The 21,306-nt window shown below is 43.5% G+C and overlaps 1 protein-coding gene and 1 long non-coding RNA gene across 2 annotated transcripts in view; one reads left to right on the top strand and one right to left on the bottom strand.

The window, feature by feature from the left end:
• The first annotated feature begins 85 nt into the window (after positions 1 to 85).
• On the top strand, positions 86 to 16,674 carry LOC121904971 (potassium/sodium hyperpolarization-activated cyclic nucleotide-gated channel 2-like). The gene is made up of 9 exons (XM_042422828.1): positions 86 to 3,500; positions 8,396 to 8,602; positions 8,948 to 9,161; positions 9,436 to 9,597; positions 10,562 to 10,780; positions 11,458 to 11,604; positions 11,719 to 11,959; positions 12,172 to 12,336; positions 12,694 to 16,674. Exons 1-9 carry the CDS (start codon positions 2,809 to 2,811, stop codon positions 15,204 to 15,206), a joined length of 4,560 nt encoding a protein of 1,519 aa, XP_042278762.1. The 5' UTR covers positions 86 to 2,808; the 3' UTR covers positions 15,207 to 16,674.
• A 1,328-nt stretch (positions 16,675 to 18,002) lies between these two features.
• LOC121905459 overlaps positions 18,003 to 21,306 on the bottom strand; it is a 28,602-nt gene continuing 25,298 nt past the window's right edge. The window contains exon 4 of the long non-coding RNA XR_006098422.1: positions 18,003 to 18,217. This is a non-coding gene — a long non-coding RNA (uncharacterized LOC121905459). The remainder of the gene's footprint in view (positions 18,218 to 21,306) is intronic.

Genomic DNA, 21,306 nt, shown 5'->3' with positions numbered 1-21,306 from the left:
AAGCTTCAATAATTGAGCCGTGCCGTCTGTTCTTTTCTTCTCTCTTAGGCTATTTGTGTGAGTTACAGTGAATTGAAAATGAGTCTTGTCTCTTCCTGCCATCATTGAAGCATATCATTATTGGTAGCCTTTATAAAATTTGGAGATAAGGCTTTCATTCCTCTTCATAGTCCTGAGCTTATCTCTGTGACTGTTCTTTGGCTATTATGAGCTGTGCCGGGAAATGTGGAGATGACGAGTATTTGGACTACACCCTTTTGTCCACTGAGATGACCCAGATGCCCACATCTGCATACTGTCCTTATGTAAACTAATTATCTCTGTTCCTCATGTCTTGACTATGTGACGTCCTCGTCTTTTCTTCTGCAGGTTCCCTCCTTTAGAGTATCCTTTCCAGCTCTATAATGTGCCTTGAATCCTCCTCCTGCAGTTTATCAAATTATTTTTCTGCCTCTAATAACCATAGAGCATGTTAGCTACTGTAAGTATATTTGTGGCTGGCTTAATGACAATTTATCCTTCAAACACATTTAAAGCACTTGGAGAGTTGAATGTACTTCTAAATGCGGCCTCCTTTTTAAAAAGTCCTGCAGAAAGAGCAGCAGCTCTCAGTGGAGTCGTAATATTGTGCAGCACTCAAATAGCCTACTACTATTTGTTACAAATAAAGATCCTGCTGTACAAAGATATCAATGGTAAAAGCTCATTATTCATTCATTAAAGTATAAGCAGCAATTTAACTACGTAGCTTGTAGAAGCTGATGCTATTTTTAACTGTTGGTTGGTTATTAATCTATGAAATGGCATCATATTTTGTAAACTGAGTCTTAATCTGAATCTGCAATGTAGCAGTATAGCTGTTAAATAATAGCTTTTGACATGTAACTGAGTAGATTTTTGTAACATAATATTAACTAAAAGTACCTCAAAATTCTAGGTTACCTATGTAGTACTTGAGTAAATCTATTTAGTAACTTTTCACCACTGGATGTCATTTTTAAAACACCTTGATGCCATTCACCACTCAGCTCTTAGTTCATAACTGATGACAAAATACTAATGGTGCATTTTAGAGGAAACGTGCCTCTTACTACCATCATATATCAGCTCTCTTAATTATTCCCGAGGTATAAAACACTTGAGCTTTACTTCAGGTTCGTTCCTCACTAACTTCTCACCATTGTATTAAAAGGGTTTGGAAATTTAAATAAAGGTTCATCATCGCTCTCTCCATCACGCACTCCCTCGCTGAGAGAGGATGACGCGCAACCTGTACCTGCGAGGGATGCGTGCGTCTTGCGCCGGCCGGGCATGCGGCCTTGGGGGACTGATGATGGGGATGCGGATGCCATGGCAACAGGCCGATTAGATCCAGACCTTTAAATGCACATTTATTTATTTAATATTTCAATTGCATGCGCTGCGCGCCTCTGTGGATGTGCCTGCTCGACCTCTGAGTGTTGAGTCAGAGTGAGAAGTGGATTTCAGCTTTAGGCGAGTCTGCGTCGGCTCTGAGCAGTCTGCGGAGGAGCAGCCGCCTTAAACGCTCAACAAGTTGTTTCATTTTTTAAGGCGGCGTGTGCACGTTTTGTCTCGGAGCAGCTTACTCCATTTCAATGAGCCTAATGTATGTGCCCACGGTGCCGTAAGAGGGAGAAGGACAGCGCCGTATCTCTGTAGTCTGTGGACACAGTGTCATTGAAAGTCGGCAGAAGTGGGAATACATGGCTGCTGATGAGAGAGCACACGATTTTGGGCGTCAGACTCTGAACACCTGACCAAGTTAATTCCGGCATCAGTTTTACAAAACATCCCTATTGTAGAGCCGGTAGTATCAGCTCTGGCTGCGTGAGCGCTTCGGTCACGGGCAGGCAACATTTCGGCGCGCCTTCCATCATGATGAGTATGTTTTTTCCGCTCGGATACTGAAAATGACAACATGCCGCGGATTCCGTGAAATCATGGGCTAGATTTGGGTAGGACTTGTTTCCACCGTCTTGTGTGTCCCTGTCGGTCTGTTTTTTTCTGTGTGCGTGTTTCTGGTTGCTGGCATTGTGCGTGTCACAATGAATCAGTGCGCCTCGAAGTGTGAGCGCCCGTGTGCGCCTATTATATGCGTCCCTTATGTCCATTAACAACCCATCCCTCCCTCCTGACAGCGGATCAAGTGTCCTTGTCATTCATCCGCTGATGATTAGCTTACCTCTCAAATCATTCCTTACATAATGATATATGTTGAAAATAGCAAAACTGGGTGATCAGCCTGGACATAGGCACACAGACAGGGCACCAACGGCCAATGAGCGGCGAGATCCGTCATCTACAAAAGACCGGGAATCCGGTGCCAATATGACCGGCGTCGGAGCGTTGAGGGCGGCTGTGGAGAGGAGAGGGAGGGCCTCGGGCGGAGAGCGACGTTTCAAGGACGAGGAAGGAGGAATTGTACAGAAACATCTGTAAGGACAAACGAGACACGTTAAGAAAAGAGAAAAAGTGAAGCTGCTGGCGTCACACTGGCAGGCTGAAGGATTTCATGTCTGAATGGGGCTTTTTTCCAAGGGCACTGAGGTAAGGATGGCCACATCGGCGGAGAGAGGGCGGAGGTGTGAGCTGTTGGCTCCAAGAGAATGACTAGACACAGAGAGACCACTTTTCTTTAGCTTCTTGAATTTAACATTCAAATTGACATTGACTTTCTCACCTATGTAATCTGGACAGGTCGACTACACTATACAGTAGTTTTCAGGTAGTTATAGGTTATATTCACCCTCCCCTGACCCTCCTCCTCCTCCTCCTCCCTGAGGTGGGATGGATGGGGTGGCTGGAGGTGTGGGTACCCCCGGTAGTACCGGGGGCTCTGGGGGTGACAGCCTCCCCAGGCGTAATGGGGGGGACTCGAAGCGGCGCAGTAAGGGCAGCCTGCCCTCCCCGGGCTACAGGCTGTCCCAGGCCTCACTGGAAGGAGAAAGGGGCTCCTTCGGGGCAGACAGCACTTCTTCAGGTGGTCGCGGCCGTCGCCTCTCCATCATGAGCTCCTCCACTAGGGATGGCCTTCCCTTTCGCTCAGCAGGCACGCCAACTACCCCGGTGCCCCTGCCGCCTCCGCCCTCCTCCTCCTCCTCAGCCCATCCACCGCCGCGCTCAGTGGGCTTCGCCGCGTCCCGCGCCGCCCTGGCCTCCACCTCTTCCACCGGGACTGGAGTGATGGTGGTGGCCACCGGCCCAGAGACCACCACCACCACGGCCTGCAACACAACTGCAGGGACCCCCGAGCTGGTGGGCCAGTCTGGACTGGGTGGGTTTGGCATTGGGCTGGACGGGGAGGACTACAGCACCTCCAACCAGAGCACCTTCATCCAGAGACAGTTTGGAGCCATGCTTCAGCCAGGGGTCAACAAGTTCAGCCTGCGCATGTTCGGATCCCACAAAGCTGTTGCACTGGAGCAGGAAAGACTGAAATCAGCAGGGGCGTGGATCATACACCCTTACAGTGACTTCAGGTACACACACACACACACACACACACACACACACACACACACACACACACACACACACACAGCGTGCAGCATAATGTGCTTTTGGTGGAAATATGGCTCAGAGTAAGTTGACATTGTGCTTCCTTAATGAGACATTTAAGTGGAGGGAGGAGCAGGAAACAGAAACAGATCATACATTTAGCAGCCTCTTCACTTGTTAACTAGGAAAATGTTGAGGACAACTGGGAGGGGAAAAGGACATGCAGGAGGCTAAATATATTGTACTGGGGACCCAAGTGTTGTGTATAGAAAGGCAATAGGAGACTAAATCTCCAGAGGAAACAGAAGCAGAGGATGTATGAAAGGTTAAAAGGCAGAATGAGAAAGCGAAGTGGATGAAGAATCCTGGGAGCAGAGGGAGAGGTGTTTATGTAAAGGGCAATGTGTAGGTAACCAGTCCTCCAGTTCAGACACCACACAGTAATGGCAGGTCCCCAGTTGTAAGATAGTAAGAGAAAAATTACTCCTTATAGATCCTAATCATAGCCTGTTGGTTCCAGAAGAAAATAGCATCAAAGTTCGAGGGCGACAGACATGAGCAGATGCAAATTAGGAGGACAAATTTAGCCAAGAGGTGTTTGGCTGATCAGGGAGCCAGAGATGCCTTCCATGTCAATTAGGCAAAATGTTAAGCATATTTGCATGTGAACAGTGGATGAACCCAGCACAGCACTCCCTGCTGGTGACTTCATGTGAGGATTTAGATTTTTCTGCTACCTGAGATGAACACTGAACATTTAGCATGGGAATCAATAAGGCCTGAGGTGAAAATGACTATCAATGGTATTAGTCTTTGGTTTCCTTGAGTGAAGGAGTGAAGACGAACCTGGTGGTGAATTCTCATAAAAAAATGTTTCTCTAGTTTCCATTTTCTTGAATGGAGGCGAGTGTGTGAGGGCAGTTTTCTGAATGTCTGCCAGCATCTCTGAAACACACAATTGCACAATTGCATACACCCACATGCACACTTTTATATGTATTTACTAACATGCTAGGCGTACCCAGACATGGTAGTGTGTGATTCTTTAAGAGACTTTGCATAAATTTACTCATAAAAATGTACAGGTGGACAGCAGAGGGAGACAGCATCTCCAGGCTGACTGCAGCAACAATTGATGACTTGATCCCCAAGACTCCTGGCCCACTTTTGTCTCAACAGCCACACACACACACACACACACATACACACACACTGAGTCTTTTTGTATTGTCTGTCAATTTGATGATAACTCACAAGTGCCTCTTATGAGTCTGCTCACAGGTGACATGGTGAATGAGGTCAGTGAGGAATGGAGGGAAGGGTGGATGAATGAATCTCAGTCCCTCCTGCGCTTATTGATATTCATTGCAAGTTATCCAAAGATTTTAGAAGCCCCATCTATCCCATTGGAGAGTTACAATTGAATTTTGATCAATTATGGATGAACACTCTGAATTATGCACGTTGAGTATGCATTATGCATAATTCAGTCATCTAACTTTTCATTTAAGTACCTGTAGTCTGGAGCGACGTCTGTAGAGGAACTTTGTGCGGCCGGAGCAAGAGAAGAAAAGGCAGATTACTTCTAAAACCCTTTTATGTGTTTTTGTCCCGGTATTGACCTTCAACACAAGAGCGTGTGTGTGTGTGTGTGTGTGGGTCTGTTATCATTGAGTCTGCTGATAAGCTCACACGCCCTTCACCTCATTAAGAAAAGATGTGCCGCTGCTGCACCTATAAGAATACATAACGAGAAGAAGAAGAGGTGAAGAGACAGTACGCACTGGCACATCGGGAGGCATACAAATATGATAAAAACACAGAAAGACAGTTTGACTGTCAACAAAGATGAGTCGTGTTGAAACAGGGTTGGTGGCATTGCACATAGAGTATAATAACAGAGAATTATTACATAATAGCTGGTTGCTGTTGTGCTTGTTGTGTGGCAGGATGATGGGTGGAAACTTGCTCAGAACTGACATCTGGCCAACTGCGAACAGGGAACCAATCACAGGCCGCACAGGAGACACTTGGCCTCAATTACAGTAGAATTAGTGTTTGGTTTGACAACAGCTGAGCAGGTAGATGCAGGTCACTTCTCTTCCAGCACCTGTTCATGTTCAAGATGGAATACTGATGAGGTCGAGGAGAACAGCTTTGATTGCATTTGCAATTCCTATGTGTGTGTTTGTGTGCACTTGACTAAACACACGTGCGCGTGCATGTAGCCACGTATACGTCACTCCACCGTTAGGAGATCAGAAGTCACACCTTGTCAGATTTTTAGCCTCACATCATTTTTAGTTTGGATCTGACATCTTCGTGTCTGTGTGGTCGTTCTCACTTGTTTGGTGTTACTCTGGGCTCATGTCAGCTGCCACATCACACTGAGAACAGCGAAATCCAGTAAACAGAGGCTGATTAATGTGCAGTGACATGTAAAGTGTCATCTATTACGTTACGCAACAAACTAAAACATTATTGAAGAGAGATTAACATTTAAATCGGTGCAAGTTGTCTGATTAGACAGAGGGGAACATTGCCACAATGCAATCAATATGATAATGATGCTGATGTGTGCGTGTATTTGTGTTTAGAGATACAGAGAGAGCTATCATACACAACCATAATATTAACAAAGGATAAATGGGAGTCATTGCCTGGAGGATATAGTGCATTAAATATCCAAAAGAAACGTTGTCAGGTCACGCCTTTCATCAGAATATAACGTACCACCACAAAGTAAGATTTTGGGTTTTCTTATATATAAAATATCACTGGTAGACATAAACATACAGTGTTTTATGAAGTGATTTATAGAATTGTTCCCTATAATCAAAGTTAACGAAGTGCATCCTCAAGGTCAGGAATAAATCCTCATCTCCGTCACAACAGCTACAGAATCGTCGCGTCTGTGTTGCTGTAAGTAATCCCTGTATTTATTGCCAGTGATTATAAAGTGATACGTCTGTCAGTATAAGTGACAAAGTCAGGGAGAAGTGTGTATGTGTGTGTGTGTGTGTGTGTGTGTGTGGTGTGGGGCAAAGTGATGACTCATACTTAATCTTCATCAGTCTAGTAGCAGCGTCACATCATGAGGTTGTGTTACTAAATTAGAGCTCAATAGCAATCGACTACAGAGCTTGAGTTTACTTTCTGACAGAAAGAGAGACAGTGGAGGGAGAGAGAGGATGCAAGAGGAAGCAAGTCATCGCTATGGGTTAAGGTGATGGATAAAGAGATCAGGAGGAAAGAGACAGAGACATGACAGAAGTCTTCTCCAAATGATTGGATCGCCCCTTCTGTCATACTTTAATCACTTTCACCATACCAACGACATGACTGTTTCCCTGAATTTTCATGAGAGGGCTAAGTAATCCAGTAATACCCTCCAGCATGAAATACAGATTGATGAGGCTCCCCAAGGTGACTGATCATTTGTCTCCCTCTGTCCCTGCATGTCCGTCTGTCTCTCTTTTTCAATTAAATTCTGTTCACTTCTGGCCGGCTTGTATGAAAGATAACAGGTATACTTTATGTCGCCAAGGTGTTTGCAAAGGATGAAACTGTCTTGAGGGAAACATTCATATGCATCACTCTCGGATGACTTGGAAAAAAGCAAGGGAGGAATTTGCACTTCTTACTGTCTCGGATGATCCCCAAGTTTTTACACTCACTCTCTGACTCAGGGGAATGTAAAAATGGGGAAATTATATGCAGGAAAAATTTAAACCAAGAATATATATGAAGGAAGAACTGAAAGACAGGATGGTACAGGCAGAAGTAGAGAAAGACTAGAGGAGGCAGTCTCTATATTCACATATTGTTCTCTCAAAATCAAGTAAACAAGCTCTATTTTTGTAGGTTGCCAAAGCTAAAGTAAGTATTGAATACAACAGCAGGTGTTTTTCACATTTTGACATTTAGCAGAAAAAGCACAGGTGCTACTAATAACATTAACGATGGCTCAGTTCTGGCTGTGACACTAGTTGTGTCCCAAGTGCCTACTACATACTATTTCTATGCAGTGTATACTAGTCAGCATAGTCTACTGTTTAAGCAGTTAGAATACCAAAAAATCAACATATGTAACCATGTTATACTAACAGGAGGTGATGCATCAATTTGCAACTGCAACTTTGGAGTGTTACTGCCAATTAAACTTCACAAATAAACATACGGCTACAGCATGTCATTTTGTTCAGCTTCTCCATTTCCTTTGTGCATTGCATTGTGGGACAATAGTATGCATCAACAGCACACTGCAGCACACTTAAAAATCTGAGATATTTTGTGTGCATACTGTCTGGTTTGAATATATTTCATTTTGGCACTTTTTTCAGTGTGAACACACTACAAACTAAAAACTTGCTTAAACTGACCTTTTCACTGCATAAATTTTGACTTGACATAGCAGGAAAAGCACAGGCGATGCTTATGACATTAACGATGGCTTTGTACCATTAAGTGTCCCAGTAAGTCATTCCAGTAAATCAGTAATTCCAGTTATTGACATTTGACATGTCACTGCATGAAAAACACAGATGTAATTAATAAATGGAATAACTGGTACCAAGCCATTGTTAACTTTATTAGTATCACCTGTGTTTTTCTTGCAGTGACATGTCAAAATGTCTACCGTGAAAAAGTAGTTCTAGTAGTAACTTTATTATTCACACCTGTGGTTTTCCGTCTATGTCAAATACATGTACGTCTTATGTGAAAAAGGCCTATGAGCAAATATGTACATTTAAGAACATAAGAATTATAGGAAAATTAAAGTAAACAGTCTTAGACTTTCAGTACGGCGCTACAGACATATTCACACTAGCAGAGATACAGTCGAACACAGTTGAATAAGTTTTTCTCTGTCTAGATTCTACTGGGACCTGTTGATGTTAATGTTGATGATGGGGAACTTAATCATCCTGCCAGTCGGCATCACGTTCTTTAGAGATGAGAACACTCCCTCGTGGATCATTTTCAACGTGGTCTCGGACACTCTCTTCATGGTCGACTTGGTTCTCAACTTCCGGACCGGCATCATCAAGGAAGACAACACTGAGATATTGCTAGACCCCAGGTCAGTAGAAACAACTGTATTACTCGTATGTCTGAAAGGTGCTGGGATTGTTTATGTGTGTGTGTGTGTCTGTGTGCGGTCTAGAATATCAATACAGCAGCTCTGTTGCCATAAATTTAAATGTGCTCTTCTGGCCATCTGCTGGGTTTGTACCCAACCAAATCCATGTGTGAGATATGAAAAGGTGATGTGCAGCCAGTGGCAGAGCTTAGTTCACGTTCCAACACCGTTCCTGCTGAATATTGATGAGAAGTGTTTTATGCCAGGCAAATGTTGGAAACACATCCACAAAGCTAGTTTGCCAAATGAGGACTGTCACTGGTCCTTTATCCTCCTCTCACTCAGGGCGATCCGCCAGAACTACCTGAAGAGCTGGTTCCTCGTGGACTTTGTGTCGTCCATCCCGGTGGACTACATCTTCCTGATGGTGGACAGTCTGGACTCTGAGGTCTACAGGACAGCCAGAGCGCTGCGCATCGTCCGCTTTACTAAAATCCTGAGCCTGCTGCGCCTGCTCCGCCTCTCCAGACTCATCCGTTACATCCACCAGTGGGAGGAGGTGAGAAACAGAGACCAGGAAAACAGAGAGCAGAGTCAAAGAGAAAGAGATGTTTGTGTAAAAGAGGTAGCTCAGAACCCATTTAATATTTAAGGTGTGACTCATCACAAGCTCTTTTCTTATGAAATAGCATTTTTAGGGTAGAATAACTACCATATTTTGAATTTTTTACTTTCCAAAATGGATTTTGAACAACTTTGAAATGAAACCCTGTACAGTTTACTCCTCTTCCTTCCATGTGTCTCCCCTCCTCTTTCCCTCTGCTACTCCTCAGATCTTCCACATGACCTATGACCTTGCCAGTGCCATGGTGAGGATTGTGAATCTGATTGGTATGATGCTGCTGCTTTGCCACTGGGACGGCTGTCTCCAGTTCCTCGTCCCCATGCTGCAGGACTTCCCTCCTGACTGTTGGGTTTCTAAGAACCTGATGGTGGTGAGTCTCTAACCAGCAGCCTGCATATATGCATGCGTGTTCATGTGTTTGACTGTATTATTCTTAATATGTTTCTGTGAATGAGTTTATTGTATGATAAACAAAAAAAGACACAATGTTCAGTTTGGATTAAATGAAAACACACAAAGTGATATCTCAGCATGTTTGAACAGTGTGCACAATATTTATTTCAGATTCTGAAAGGCCTGGTTTGCGGTTATCTGTGTGTGTGCAGAATGAGGATGTTTATCAGATTTGACATTGTTTGGTCCTTATCTGCTTTAATTGGCTCATGCAGCAACATGTCCAGTTGGAATAAAATTGACTGTCATTATCACCAAAAAAAAAAAAAAGATTCTCCAATTAAAAACCTCAACAGAGATGAGGTGGAAGTGTCAACGCATGCAAACAGTCGAAGGCCTAGGGATCTGCTGGAGATTTTGTCACGTGTGTGCAGTCACACGGACATACACGCCGATGGCTGCACACAGATACACGGCTGTATGAATAGCTGACTCATGTCTCAGTGGTTGCCTGGGTGACTGTTGCTAAGCAGGCTGATGCTGGGATTTTCCCTTGAGAAAGTCCCCTCATCCATTGGACCATTAACATCTTAGTAATTGGTCTCACACACAACCTAAAACAGAAGGCGCACACAAATAGAGGCTGTTCCTATCTTATTTATTAATAATGTATGGTGGCTTCCCTTTTAATGTCTGTGTGGTTATATTGTACATATTTATTATGAAATAATCACAGAAATAATCTGTTTGAGTCGGTTTTGGCAATTAAATTGATCTGCTCATGTCAGCTGAAGTGGTGTGGCAAACAATCTCTGAGAGGAAAAAGCTCCTATATGTAAGAACAATTCAATATTGGAGCACCTCGTTAATTAACACTTGAAACTTCTTTTACTTCCCTGTCACCCTCTTTCTCCTCTTCTGTCTGTCTCTCCCACTCACAGAATGACACATGGGGCGTGCAGTACTCCTATGCTCTCTTCAAAGCCATGAGCCACATGTTGTGTATTGGGTACGGTGCCCAGGCTCCAGAAGGCATGACTGATGTGTGGCTCACCATGCTCAGTATGATCGTAGGCGCCACCTGCTACGCCATGTTCATCGGCCATGCCACCGCTCTCATCCAGTCACTGGACTCCTCGCGACGGCAGTACCAGGAAAAAGTGAAACATGACTCTCCTTCTGTCCATCGATTTCTCCCTCTGTACTCTTTATGGCTTAGTCTTTAGTCATTCAACTTGACTCATTCAATCGATTTCTGACGAAGGCTGCTGCTAATGATTATTTTCATTATTCATTTAATCTGTGGATTATTTCTTCAATTAACTGACCAGTTGTTTAGTCTATAAAATGTCATAAATAGTAAAAAATGTTCTTCACAGTTTCCCAGAGCTTAAGGTGACATCTTTAAATTGCTTGTTTTGTCCAGCCAACAGTCCAAAATGCAAAGATGAAGAGCTGAAATAGTTACTTGATTAATCAATTTGTCAATCATCAGAAAATGAATGATCAACTATTTTTATAATCAAAAAATTGCTGAAGTCTGTCTTCACAGAAAATGCCAAACAATCCCCCATTCCAGTTTCTCATTTGTGATGATTGGATGTTTTTCTGTCTCTTATGTGATCATAAATTGAATACCTTTGGGTTTTTGTTTGATTATATTATAATTATCAAAATAGTTGTGAATACATTTTCTTGTCAGTCAATTAATCAACTAAATGTTTCAGCACACTTTTAGATCAAAGCCAAAGCATTTATGTTCTTTTCCTTTTAAAGTGTGCTGTGTTTCTTTGCAGATCCGTCACCTGTGCATGTATGTGTTTGTGTGTTATTGCAGTACAAGCAGGTGGAGCAGTACATGTCGTTCCACAAGCTTCCTGCAGACGTCCGGCAAAAGATCCATGAGTACTATGAACACCGCTTCCAGGGGAAAATGTTTGATGAGGAGAACATACTGGGAGAACTCAGCGAACCCCTTAAAGAGGTAATAAATTCACAAACACCAACACATTTACACATGCAAACCACATATGATGTGTTCTTTACCTGCAGCAAATCTCTTCTCTTCTCTCTTTATGGCTTCTTGTTCTGCGTCTAGGAGATAGTCAGCTTTAACTGCCGTAGCCTGGTGGCTAACATGCCACTGTTCGCCAACGCTGACCCCAACTTTGTGACCGCCGTGCTGACCAAGCTTCGCTTTGAAGTGTTTCAGCCTTCAGACTTTATCATCCGTGAGGGCACAGTCGGACGGAAGATGTACTTCATCCAACATGGACGAGTCAGTGTGCTGACCCGTGGCAACAAGGAAACCAAGCTGAGTGATGGGTCTTACTTTGGAGGTGAGAATATCTAGAGTGGTTTATGAAATTGAAGTTGTCTAGAAATGATTTGGGAAGAGGGTACTTAGCTGAGAGGTTTAAGATGAAGGCTGATGGTAATTCGTGTGTGTGTACAAGGATATACTGTAGGGTTAATTTATCTCACAGCCTTTCTTACTGTTCTTTACCAATTCTCTTTTTTCTCTTTTCATTGTCTCTCCTACTACACTCAGAGATCTGTTTGTTGACTCGTGGACGGAGGACAGCCAGTGTCCGTGCGGATACATATTGTCGTCTGTACTCTCTCAGTGTGGACAGCTTTAATGAGGTGTTGGAGGAACACCCGATGATGCGGCGTGCCTTCGAAACTGTCGCTGTTGACCGATTGGACCGTATTGGTAATGTGTGGATTTCTGATTTGCAAAGGCATTTCTCTCACTGTCTTATTTGGGCAGTGGCTTGATTGTCCATTAATTCTACAATCACCTTGCCAAATATTTGCAATTCTCCAACCAAATCTGCTAATTTTCTAAGGCACTTTGTCAGGCATGTCCTCAGCTGAAAGGAAAGAGCTCATTTTTGAAAACAGGGAAATAAAAGCTGAAATAAAAGATGCGCAATTTTCTCAGCAAAGAAAAAGCTTGAGGGTAAAGCCCCATCTGTCTGCTGTGTATTCAGCAGACATCATTGGCTTCTACAAAGTAATCCTTGAGGATTTTTTTTGTCATAGTTTCCCTTCTCTTTCCTCTCTACAGGCAGGAAGAACTCTGTGCTCCTGCGGAAGTCATCCCAGGGCGGTTCACTGGGTGGCAGTATGGGTCGTGGTGGAGGTCGGGGTGGAGGAGGACCAGGGGCAGGGGGTAGCCTTGCAGCAGGTAGTCTGGGCTCCTGTGACAGCATGCTGGTGCAGCAGATTGTCAAACATGACAGCATGCCAGCCATGCAGGATGCCATTGCGGCAGCTGCAGCGGGAAGAAGCGGAGTCATGGGAGGAAGCGGCACAGTGTCTCCTAGGCCGCGCCCTGTCATCTGGGCACCGCTGGTTCATGCCCCCCTGCAGACTGCAGCTGCCACCAGTAATGTAGCCATCGCCCTCATGCACCAGCAACAGCAACAACAGCAGCAGCTCCAGCAGTTGCAGCAGCATGCACTCGGAGGCGCTTTCTTCCTGCCCTCCCCTCTTGTCTCTCCTTCACCCTCCTCCTCTTTCCCTCTATCGCCTCCTCGTGCTCCTGTGTTACAGCCCCTTCGCCCCTCTGTGAGCTCCCTCATCGGGATGATGGCAATGGGAGGGATGGGTGGCTTGTCCCCAAGAGGAGGATTTCCTGCCTCCCCCTCAGCCATGGGCCCACCTGGTGGGGTGACATCACCACCAATTGCCAAAACTCCACCCACTGCAGCCTCATCTATCCCAACTCCTGCCCAACAAGGAAGAACTGTTCATTACAGCCTCCGCCTCCAGGCTGATCATCCTGCAGTGATTGGTGGATCTCTTGGAACCCCGACAAGTGGTGGGTCACCAACTCCACCCCTCCACAAGGTACCTACCACCAACCCACCTGCTGTTTCTGCTGCCTTGTCAGATGGCAACACTTCTGCAACAAGCCAGCAGGGAGCAAAAGAAGCTCTGTTACGTCATGGAGGAAACAGCTCTCAGGGTCTGCCAGCGTTAGGCAGACTCACCCAGGAGGCCAGGCTGCTGTCCGCCTCGCAGCCCACTCTGCCTCACCGCTCCTGGATGGGAGTGCAGCCTCATCCGCCCCTCCACCGGAAGGCCTCCGGTGGTAATTTGCTGGCGGCTCCCTTCCTAGCAGGGCAGTTAGCCAGAGGAAGCAGTGCTGGTATGCTGACCTCTAACGCTCCGGTGCAGCTGCTAACAAATATACCATTTAATACGCAAACACAAGCACAAGCCGCAGCTCCTATTCAGCCCACTATAGCACAGGCAGTCTCTGCAAATACAGCTACGTGCACACAATCTACCCCCCACACTGCCTCTATAGCTACACCGACAGTTGCACACATGCCTTCTGCAGTTTCTTCCTCCTCTCTGAAGCAGACCCCACTCTCCTCTGCCACCCCTTCACCTACACCCACTCCCTCGTCTCCTACCCCCATACTCTCCCAGACACCTCGCCCCAAACCAGTTCCAATGACCCCCTCTCGCTCTTCCTCACCTCCTCCCTGCTCCACCCCTCCTTCAGCAGGAACAACCTCGCTGTCGCTCTCTTCGACTCCTCGCCCCAAACCAATCGCTGCACCCTCTCCCCGCTCTTCCTCTCCCTCTCCTTCCTCCACACCCCCTCCATCCTCTGTTTCCACCCCTGTTCCGCTACCTCAAACATTCACACCCAGGTCATCTCTTACCTCCTCCTCTCCCCCTTCTTCCTTGGTCACCTCTTCAACGCCACATCCTCAGAGCCCCAGAGCCAAGGCGTCCATCACACCTCCTTCTGCTTCTCCGTTGTCTGGCCCCAGTCCTGCCCAAACCCCCATTCCCTCTCCAACTGTGGCTCAGGCCACACGCACCCGCACTTCGACCCCCTCCCAAACTCCTACGCAAACCCTCTCACCCGTTATCGCCCAAATCCCAACTCCTATCCACACCCTCACCCCTACACTTTCCCCCCCTCCCATCCCTACTACATCTGTCCCCTCACTGAGTAAATCCCAGACTCCTTTGCAGCCCCCTGTCTTTAGCTCAGGGTCTAGGGTCCCCACTTCGAGCCAGATCCCAAAACAGGTCTCGCCTCTAACCCCAACCCAAACTTCAACTCCTTCCCCAGCACCTGCTAGCACTAGCTGTCCCACCAAAGTAACTTTCTCAGTTCATCCTGTAAAGCAAACCCCTCCCGTCCTCACTCCAAGCCCCTCTTCAGGCTCGGGTCATTCCACCAAACCAACTCCAGCGACAACTTTGGCCTCAACAACTCTATGTCCAACTCCCAGCTCCACTAGCTCCTCCTCTCATACCTCCACCACCACCACCACCACCACCACCTCTCCTAGTGTCTCTCCTGCATCTGCCCACCCCCCAAAACAAATGCCAACCACCACAGCTGCCCCTACCCACTCCTCAAAACTCAACGTACCCTCTACCCCTGCCAAGACCTCGCCGGCATCCACCACTACACCCACCCAGTCAGCACAGGCAGCTGCTGCCTCTGCTAACACCACCTCCCCTAAAGGGGGGAAAAAGGACCCCCAGCTGCCATTAGCCAGAAAAGACTCAGAGGGACTAAGACATAAACTGCCTGCCAACATGTAAAAAAGAAGAAAATGTCGTAGGATGTTGGACTTGTGTTGTGGCCGATGCTGATTAGCTGAGCCATGGATAAACAGAGTTGTGTCAGAGTTGGCACCAGACATCCAATCTCATGTGGACAAGTACATGTTATTTGCATTCACTCTAGGATGTGATTGTCTTAGAACATCAGGTGTTCATGTGACTCTCAACCATGTCATCGATCGAGGAGAAAGACTCTCTGGGTCAGTCGACTGGCTGGTGCAAGCTAAAAAAACAAACAAACATCCAAGTGTATACATACATATCTGTGTTAGTGATTGTTGGAGCAAGCAGGGGAGCTGAAGTGGAAATATGATGCAGAATACAGTAAATGAGATGGAAGCAATAGCTAAGAGTGAGAAAAAAAAATGTGTTAAAAGTCTCCATTTTCTTGACAATGAGAACAGCAATACATGTGAAACATTTCTCATCATGTAACGGGAAATGACCTTGAAGATAATAATAATAAATGTGAGAAAATAATAATCTTTCTGCTGTTGGGACGAAGGTCTATTTTGGTGTCAGTTTCAAATGCAGGCAATAGAGCAGAGACACTCTCTGGTTTCCAGCTCCAACACCCTCTTGTCTCCCATTCTTCACCAAAGTGTAATATTTTCTCATCAGAATAATAATAATAATAATAATTATAAGGATATAGAGTTTAAAAATCACTGTAAAGTCGATACTCATATGAATTTGAATAATTAGCAGCAGTCCACTGGTAGTTTTGTTGTCCCAGGTGTGTGGTGTTTAGTTTTTGAACAAAGACAAACTTTTAAACTTACATGTTCACTCTGACAACTTCTGTAAATCGTGTTTTTTTTGTGTGTGTGTGTGTGTGCGTGTGTGTGACACACAATACTGCTCTGCTGTGCACTGTGGCTCATTTGGTTTTGTTCCAACCGGCTTCGTGTAAATACGTGCCTCTCTGTGGGTCTGTTGTATGCTTCCTCACTCCTCTGCCTCTTTGTCTTTCATCTCTGTCTGTCTTGCCGCCTTTCATCTGGTTTCACAGCTCTGGTTGCTAACTGTTTCTCTGACGCTCACACACTCTGTCCCTTTCTCTCGGTTTCCCCGGTACTTTGCTCTCTGCTTCCATCAGCCTCATGTTGAATTGGCGGTGTCGTCGTTCTGTCGCCCCTCCGACACTGTTTCAGCTCCATGTCCAGTGATGTTTGATGTTTTGTGTGGGTAGCAACAAGCCTGTAACATTTCTGTCTTAACCCCTGATACCATGTTGCCTAGACTATATATTTAAGGACCAAATGTTTTATTTTTTATTTATCACAGCTTTAGCTTTTGAAAAGAAAAAAAAAGGCTAATAATGTCAAAATGATGATTTTGAGTGTGGCATTAAAAATTACGACAATGATTGTGGTTATGATTTGATGATTTGATGATGATGATGATTATGATGTTCTGGACAACAGTCATGATGATGAGGATGATGATGGTGGTGTATATCTGGGTGTAAGAATAAAGCGGATTTAGATATCATCTTGTTGAGTGTGTGGAGGCATGTGCTCATTTGTGTGCTTGCATATAAGTTTCTGTCCTGTGTACATGTGCATATTTAAAATGATGTGACAGTAACCACTGGAGTGGCAGGAAGTATGAAAGTAGCAGTATTGATAATGTAGCAAATATTGATTTGTAATTCCTCTCAAACTTGAATGTCGATAACCTGGACATGGACTTGACACACTTAAATTTTAATGTGGTTGCTTTTGTTTTAGTTTGAAACTGTTTCATGTGAGTTGCTGCAAATAAGTTGTTTGTTTTTCTTATAGATTTAAAAATTAAATCCAGAACTAACCATCCCCACGAAACCATTACAACCAATAAACAAGCCTTTAAAGTTAAATGAAATAACTGGTTGGTTCACACAAATTTCAAAACTTGTAAAATAAAATAATAGTGGTGAAATAAAATATAGATACATAGAATGAAATAAAAACTCTCACTTATCTCTTGCCACAGAAACCATTGTCAACAGTTTTCTTGAGAATTTTTTTGGAAGGAAATTTAGGATTTTTTTCCCTAGAGAACAGCACCAATAAAAACTTCTGGCAGGTTTGCAGGTTCTGTGGATTGTCCAAAGTAACAGTGACATTGTTTTTGGAAAGACACGCTGCTGATTAATTCTTTCTAAATATATTCTCCAGTGGTGTAAACAGAACCAAAGCCAGGCTTTTAGAAATACTTAAGACATGAGTTTCTACAGGGCAGTCCCAACCGCCCTCAAAATATTTTGACAGAAAAGCAAATGAAAGTCTCTTAATAATTTTAAATATTTGACTCTGTCATATTTTATTTATACAGTTAACTATTCAGTGATACTATCTGTACATTTTATGTCATTTATTCTGCTGTGGAATATGAGGTTTACAGTTTCATACCTTAGCTAGGCCTGCATTAATATACTGTAAATATACTGTATTTTTACAGCGTTGCTATTGTAATCTACATGAACAGTTTCTTACTGTAAATGTTACAGTAAACAACTGAAACTTTTTTCTTTTTATTCATATAAATAAAACAACTCTCAATTGCACACATATACTGTAAATAACAATGTGTCTTCAGGTCTTAATGGTCCAGTAATGAGATCAGCTCAGTTTTACATTTAAAAACACGTAACCCTTAACATCAAGCACAAAAAAAGATGAGACAAGTGACAGCTTCATGAAACTGAACATTTATTCAGAAGCTTTCAAATGTGCCGAGTATATTCAAGTATGTTTGAAAAAAATACTTATTAAGGTTCATGCCCTTTCACAGGGGATCAATGTAAATCTGTTAATTATAATATCCTGAGCTGCCAGCAAAACTTTGTCATGAGTCTAAAAAGCAACTGATTTACAAACTACTGTTTAAAAGAATATAAAAGCACAAATAAACAGTTTGCAGGATACACAGTTTGTAATGTCTTCACATGTCCTCTGTTATAATTGGCAGTAGGTCGACATCCAGGCTTCAAGGCTCACAGCTCACTGAGCGAGAAAGAAACAAGAATGAAAATCGAGCACAGTGAGAGAAAGAGAAATGAAACAACTGCATGGGAGAGAAATATTTTAAACACAAAACTTCCCCTCATGAAGTGACATCAAGTTCTTCAGAAAAGTTTTGATGAGGATTCACTGTGAGCTTGTTCATCTTCTTAGGAATTACTTTCCCTAGTCGGCCTCTGTTCCTCTTTCAGTTTTAATCACAAAAATAACATAACAAATCACATGTTATGTCCACTGTTTTAGTACAACTTGGCAATAAACTAAATATCTTTGCAGCAACCTGCAGCTTAGAAACACACTTGAGTTGAGCTAAGACAACCAATATAGTCACTCTGTCTTTTGAGGCTCAGCAGCCAACATATCTTAATCAACTTGGCTACATATCTGAATAGACTTCAATTGTTATGTGCTTTAGATAGAAGGCTATTATTCATTATGAAATGCAAGTGTGATAAACAAGGTGTAGGTGTAAACCAGGCCAGACTAATGTTAGCATTCACTGATGTGTGGTTCAAGAGAAAACAGCCATCCGCATATTATCTTTAAACTAGACTTGCAAGCAGCAGTGAAAATACCAGTAATTCAAACTTCCAACTGAAGAACACAACCTGAAAATGCTTTCTTGTGTTTGCTAGGATTATATCAGCTTAATGTTAGCAAAAATTAAACATAGTCGCTAATTGGGTAACCAGATGCACAAATGTATTCCTGAGTAAGATGTTACTGACCTTTTGGTTTGATTCCACAAAGGAGGATAAACAGTGATTATATGATGTTGATGGTTGCATGTGGCTTCTGTCCCTCCATTACTTTGGTAGTGAAAATGAAAATATTGTCAAATCTTACAGTAGCCTACTGTTAGTGTCTGTTCTTGGTTTTGGCTCCAAAAAGCATCAAAAATTTAAAGTATTTTGCCGTATTTAGAAAGAACAGCACTGCACTGTTAGAATTTGGCTGAAATTTTACATCAATTTATTACAGTGCATCACATGTAGGTTTTTAATAATCCACTGTGACCCCCCTGTAAGCTGTCAAAATCCAAGGCTTAATTAATTGATTTGTGGATTAGAAAATGAATTGGCATTTTGATAATCGTCACCTTATGTTCTAGGACAGTGGTTCTCAACCTGAGGTTGGGATCCCAACAAGAGGTCACTGGATTAATCTAAGGGGATTAATCTAATTCTGACACTTTTTTGAAAAAAAAACAACTTTCCTCTATTTTTTGCTTTATGTATTGTGAATTATTGTATTTTATCTCCTCAAGCCTCTAAAAGTTATTAAATGGAACAAAATAAGTCCTCTTTCATTTAACTGGTAGACAACCTGTGACAAGGGGTCCCATGTACAAGTTGCTTTATTTTAAGGGGTAACAAGCCAAAAAGGTTGGGAACCACTGCTCTAGGATATTGTGATTTGCCTTTTTTTGCATTGTGGTTTTTTTGGGGGGGGGGGGTTTTGCATATTTTACCAACCAAGCCATTCAATAATAGTCAAATTAATCAGTAATGAAAATAATTGTTAGTTGCACACGTAGCTGTGACCACCACAAATAAAATTTTATTCAGTGGTGGAAGAACTCTTAAAAATACGGTAACATCAAAACTATCTGCACTGCGGTAAGTGGGAAAATATATATTTTTTTGTAATTTCAGTGAACTGATCCTTTAATTTGCACATTTTCATTTTACTTAGCATGGATTAGCTGGATGGATTATCAGACTACTGAGCACCAGTTGACTCGACTTGGAAGTCACCTTGGTGACTTGGATTTGGACTCATGCATGATCTCTGAGGATTTGGGACTCCAGGTTTGGTGACTCAACAACAGCGCTGCAGTCTGCAGTAAAATAACTTCTCGTGTTGTCTGCTATGTGTTGAATGGTAACGAACTGTCTTTCCTCAGCCTCCAAGTCCCAGCTCTTCTACTGCTGCTCCTGGATCCGCAACATTAATCCTGTACCTCTCAGCAGGGGGCAGCCACACTCGTATCCAAGGTTAAGCTCGTGAATGTGGGGACACTTAAATCTCTCCCACTCTTGACTTGAAGTAAAGGAATATCCGCCTTCATGAGGGCGGATTACAGTCTCATTTACACACCTGCTTCACCTTCCCTTCCTCTAACGCTTTACCTTTTCTGCCTGACACACATTTATTTTCCCTCTCCTCTCTCATTAATGTCCAAGGGGTTTTCAACAGCCCTCCAGCCAATGTGGGCGGAGAGAGAGAATTATTTTCACCGCTTGGAGTTAAGAGGCATTAACATATTGGATTTACACTTATTATTATTTGCACACAGTTTAAATAGCCCAGTGTGTCAGTAAGAGGATGATTACCATGTAGTTGTAAATGTTTAAGGGTTTCCTGCCAGTCTGTTGTGATTGTAACTGAGGGAGAGTTTTGTGGCTGAAAGCTGTGAAAGACAAGCACATGGAGGTAAACATGCTCTATTTTTACTCATGTTTGTGCATTTTCACAGTGCAGAACTGTAATAGTTTAGCAGTAGAGGCCTATCCTCGACTGCTGTGTAGTGACCACTAGATGGAGATAACACTTTAACAATCAGATCAACACAGTAAGAAGAAGAACAAAATTGCACCATTAATATTGCTGAAGTATGTATCTTTTCCTTGAGTGAAAAGGACATTAATCATTTAATTAATGATTGGGAAATTTAAATGTAAAGAACAGAGAGGACAATGTGGAGCAAGGAGACTTTGGAAAAGGTTAATGATGGCAGACCAGCCTGGATTACCAGAGGTAGGGGGATAAACAGGACTGTAATTGCTGCCCGTCATTCTGGCTCTGAAATAGACTTAGAGGGAAGTCTTTACTCTGCTGGAAACAAACTGGACTGGCAGGGAGTTTCAGGGGACAACAACTCACAATTGTGAGTATTTTATTCCTCAATATACTGCAGTGTTGCATTACATAGTAATATGCATCCAACTTATGTCTCCACCTATGAAACTAACAAACTGACAAAAGGGTTTTTCTACAAGTTTGCCTTTTTTGTTCTGATGCTTCGAAACATGCAGGGAAAATAGTTGCATTTACAGTTGTGGAACATA

This window comes from Thunnus maccoyii, chromosome 10 (genome assembly GCF_910596095.1).
Source record: "Thunnus maccoyii chromosome 10, fThuMac1.1, whole genome shotgun sequence".
Classification (NCBI taxonomy): domain Eukaryota; kingdom Metazoa; phylum Chordata; class Actinopteri; order Scombriformes; family Scombridae; genus Thunnus; species Thunnus maccoyii.
The sequence above is the reverse complement of the archived record's forward strand: the minus strand, read 5'-3'. Positions and strand labels throughout refer to the sequence as shown.

Excerpts from the sequence above, each read along its gene's own strand:
- LOC121904971 (XM_042422828.1), top strand. The coding sequence starts at position 2,809 with ATGGATGGGGTGGCTGGAGGTGTGGGTACCCCCGGTAGTACCGGGGGC. Across the intron at positions 3,501-8,395 it reads CACCCTTACAGTGACTTCAG|ATTCTACTGGGACCTGTTGA; the intron begins GTACACACACAC and ends TTCTCTGTCTAG. Across the intron at positions 9,162-9,435 it reads ACATCCACCAGTGGGAGGAG|ATCTTCCACATGACCTATGA; the intron begins GTGAGAAACAGA and ends GCTACTCCTCAG.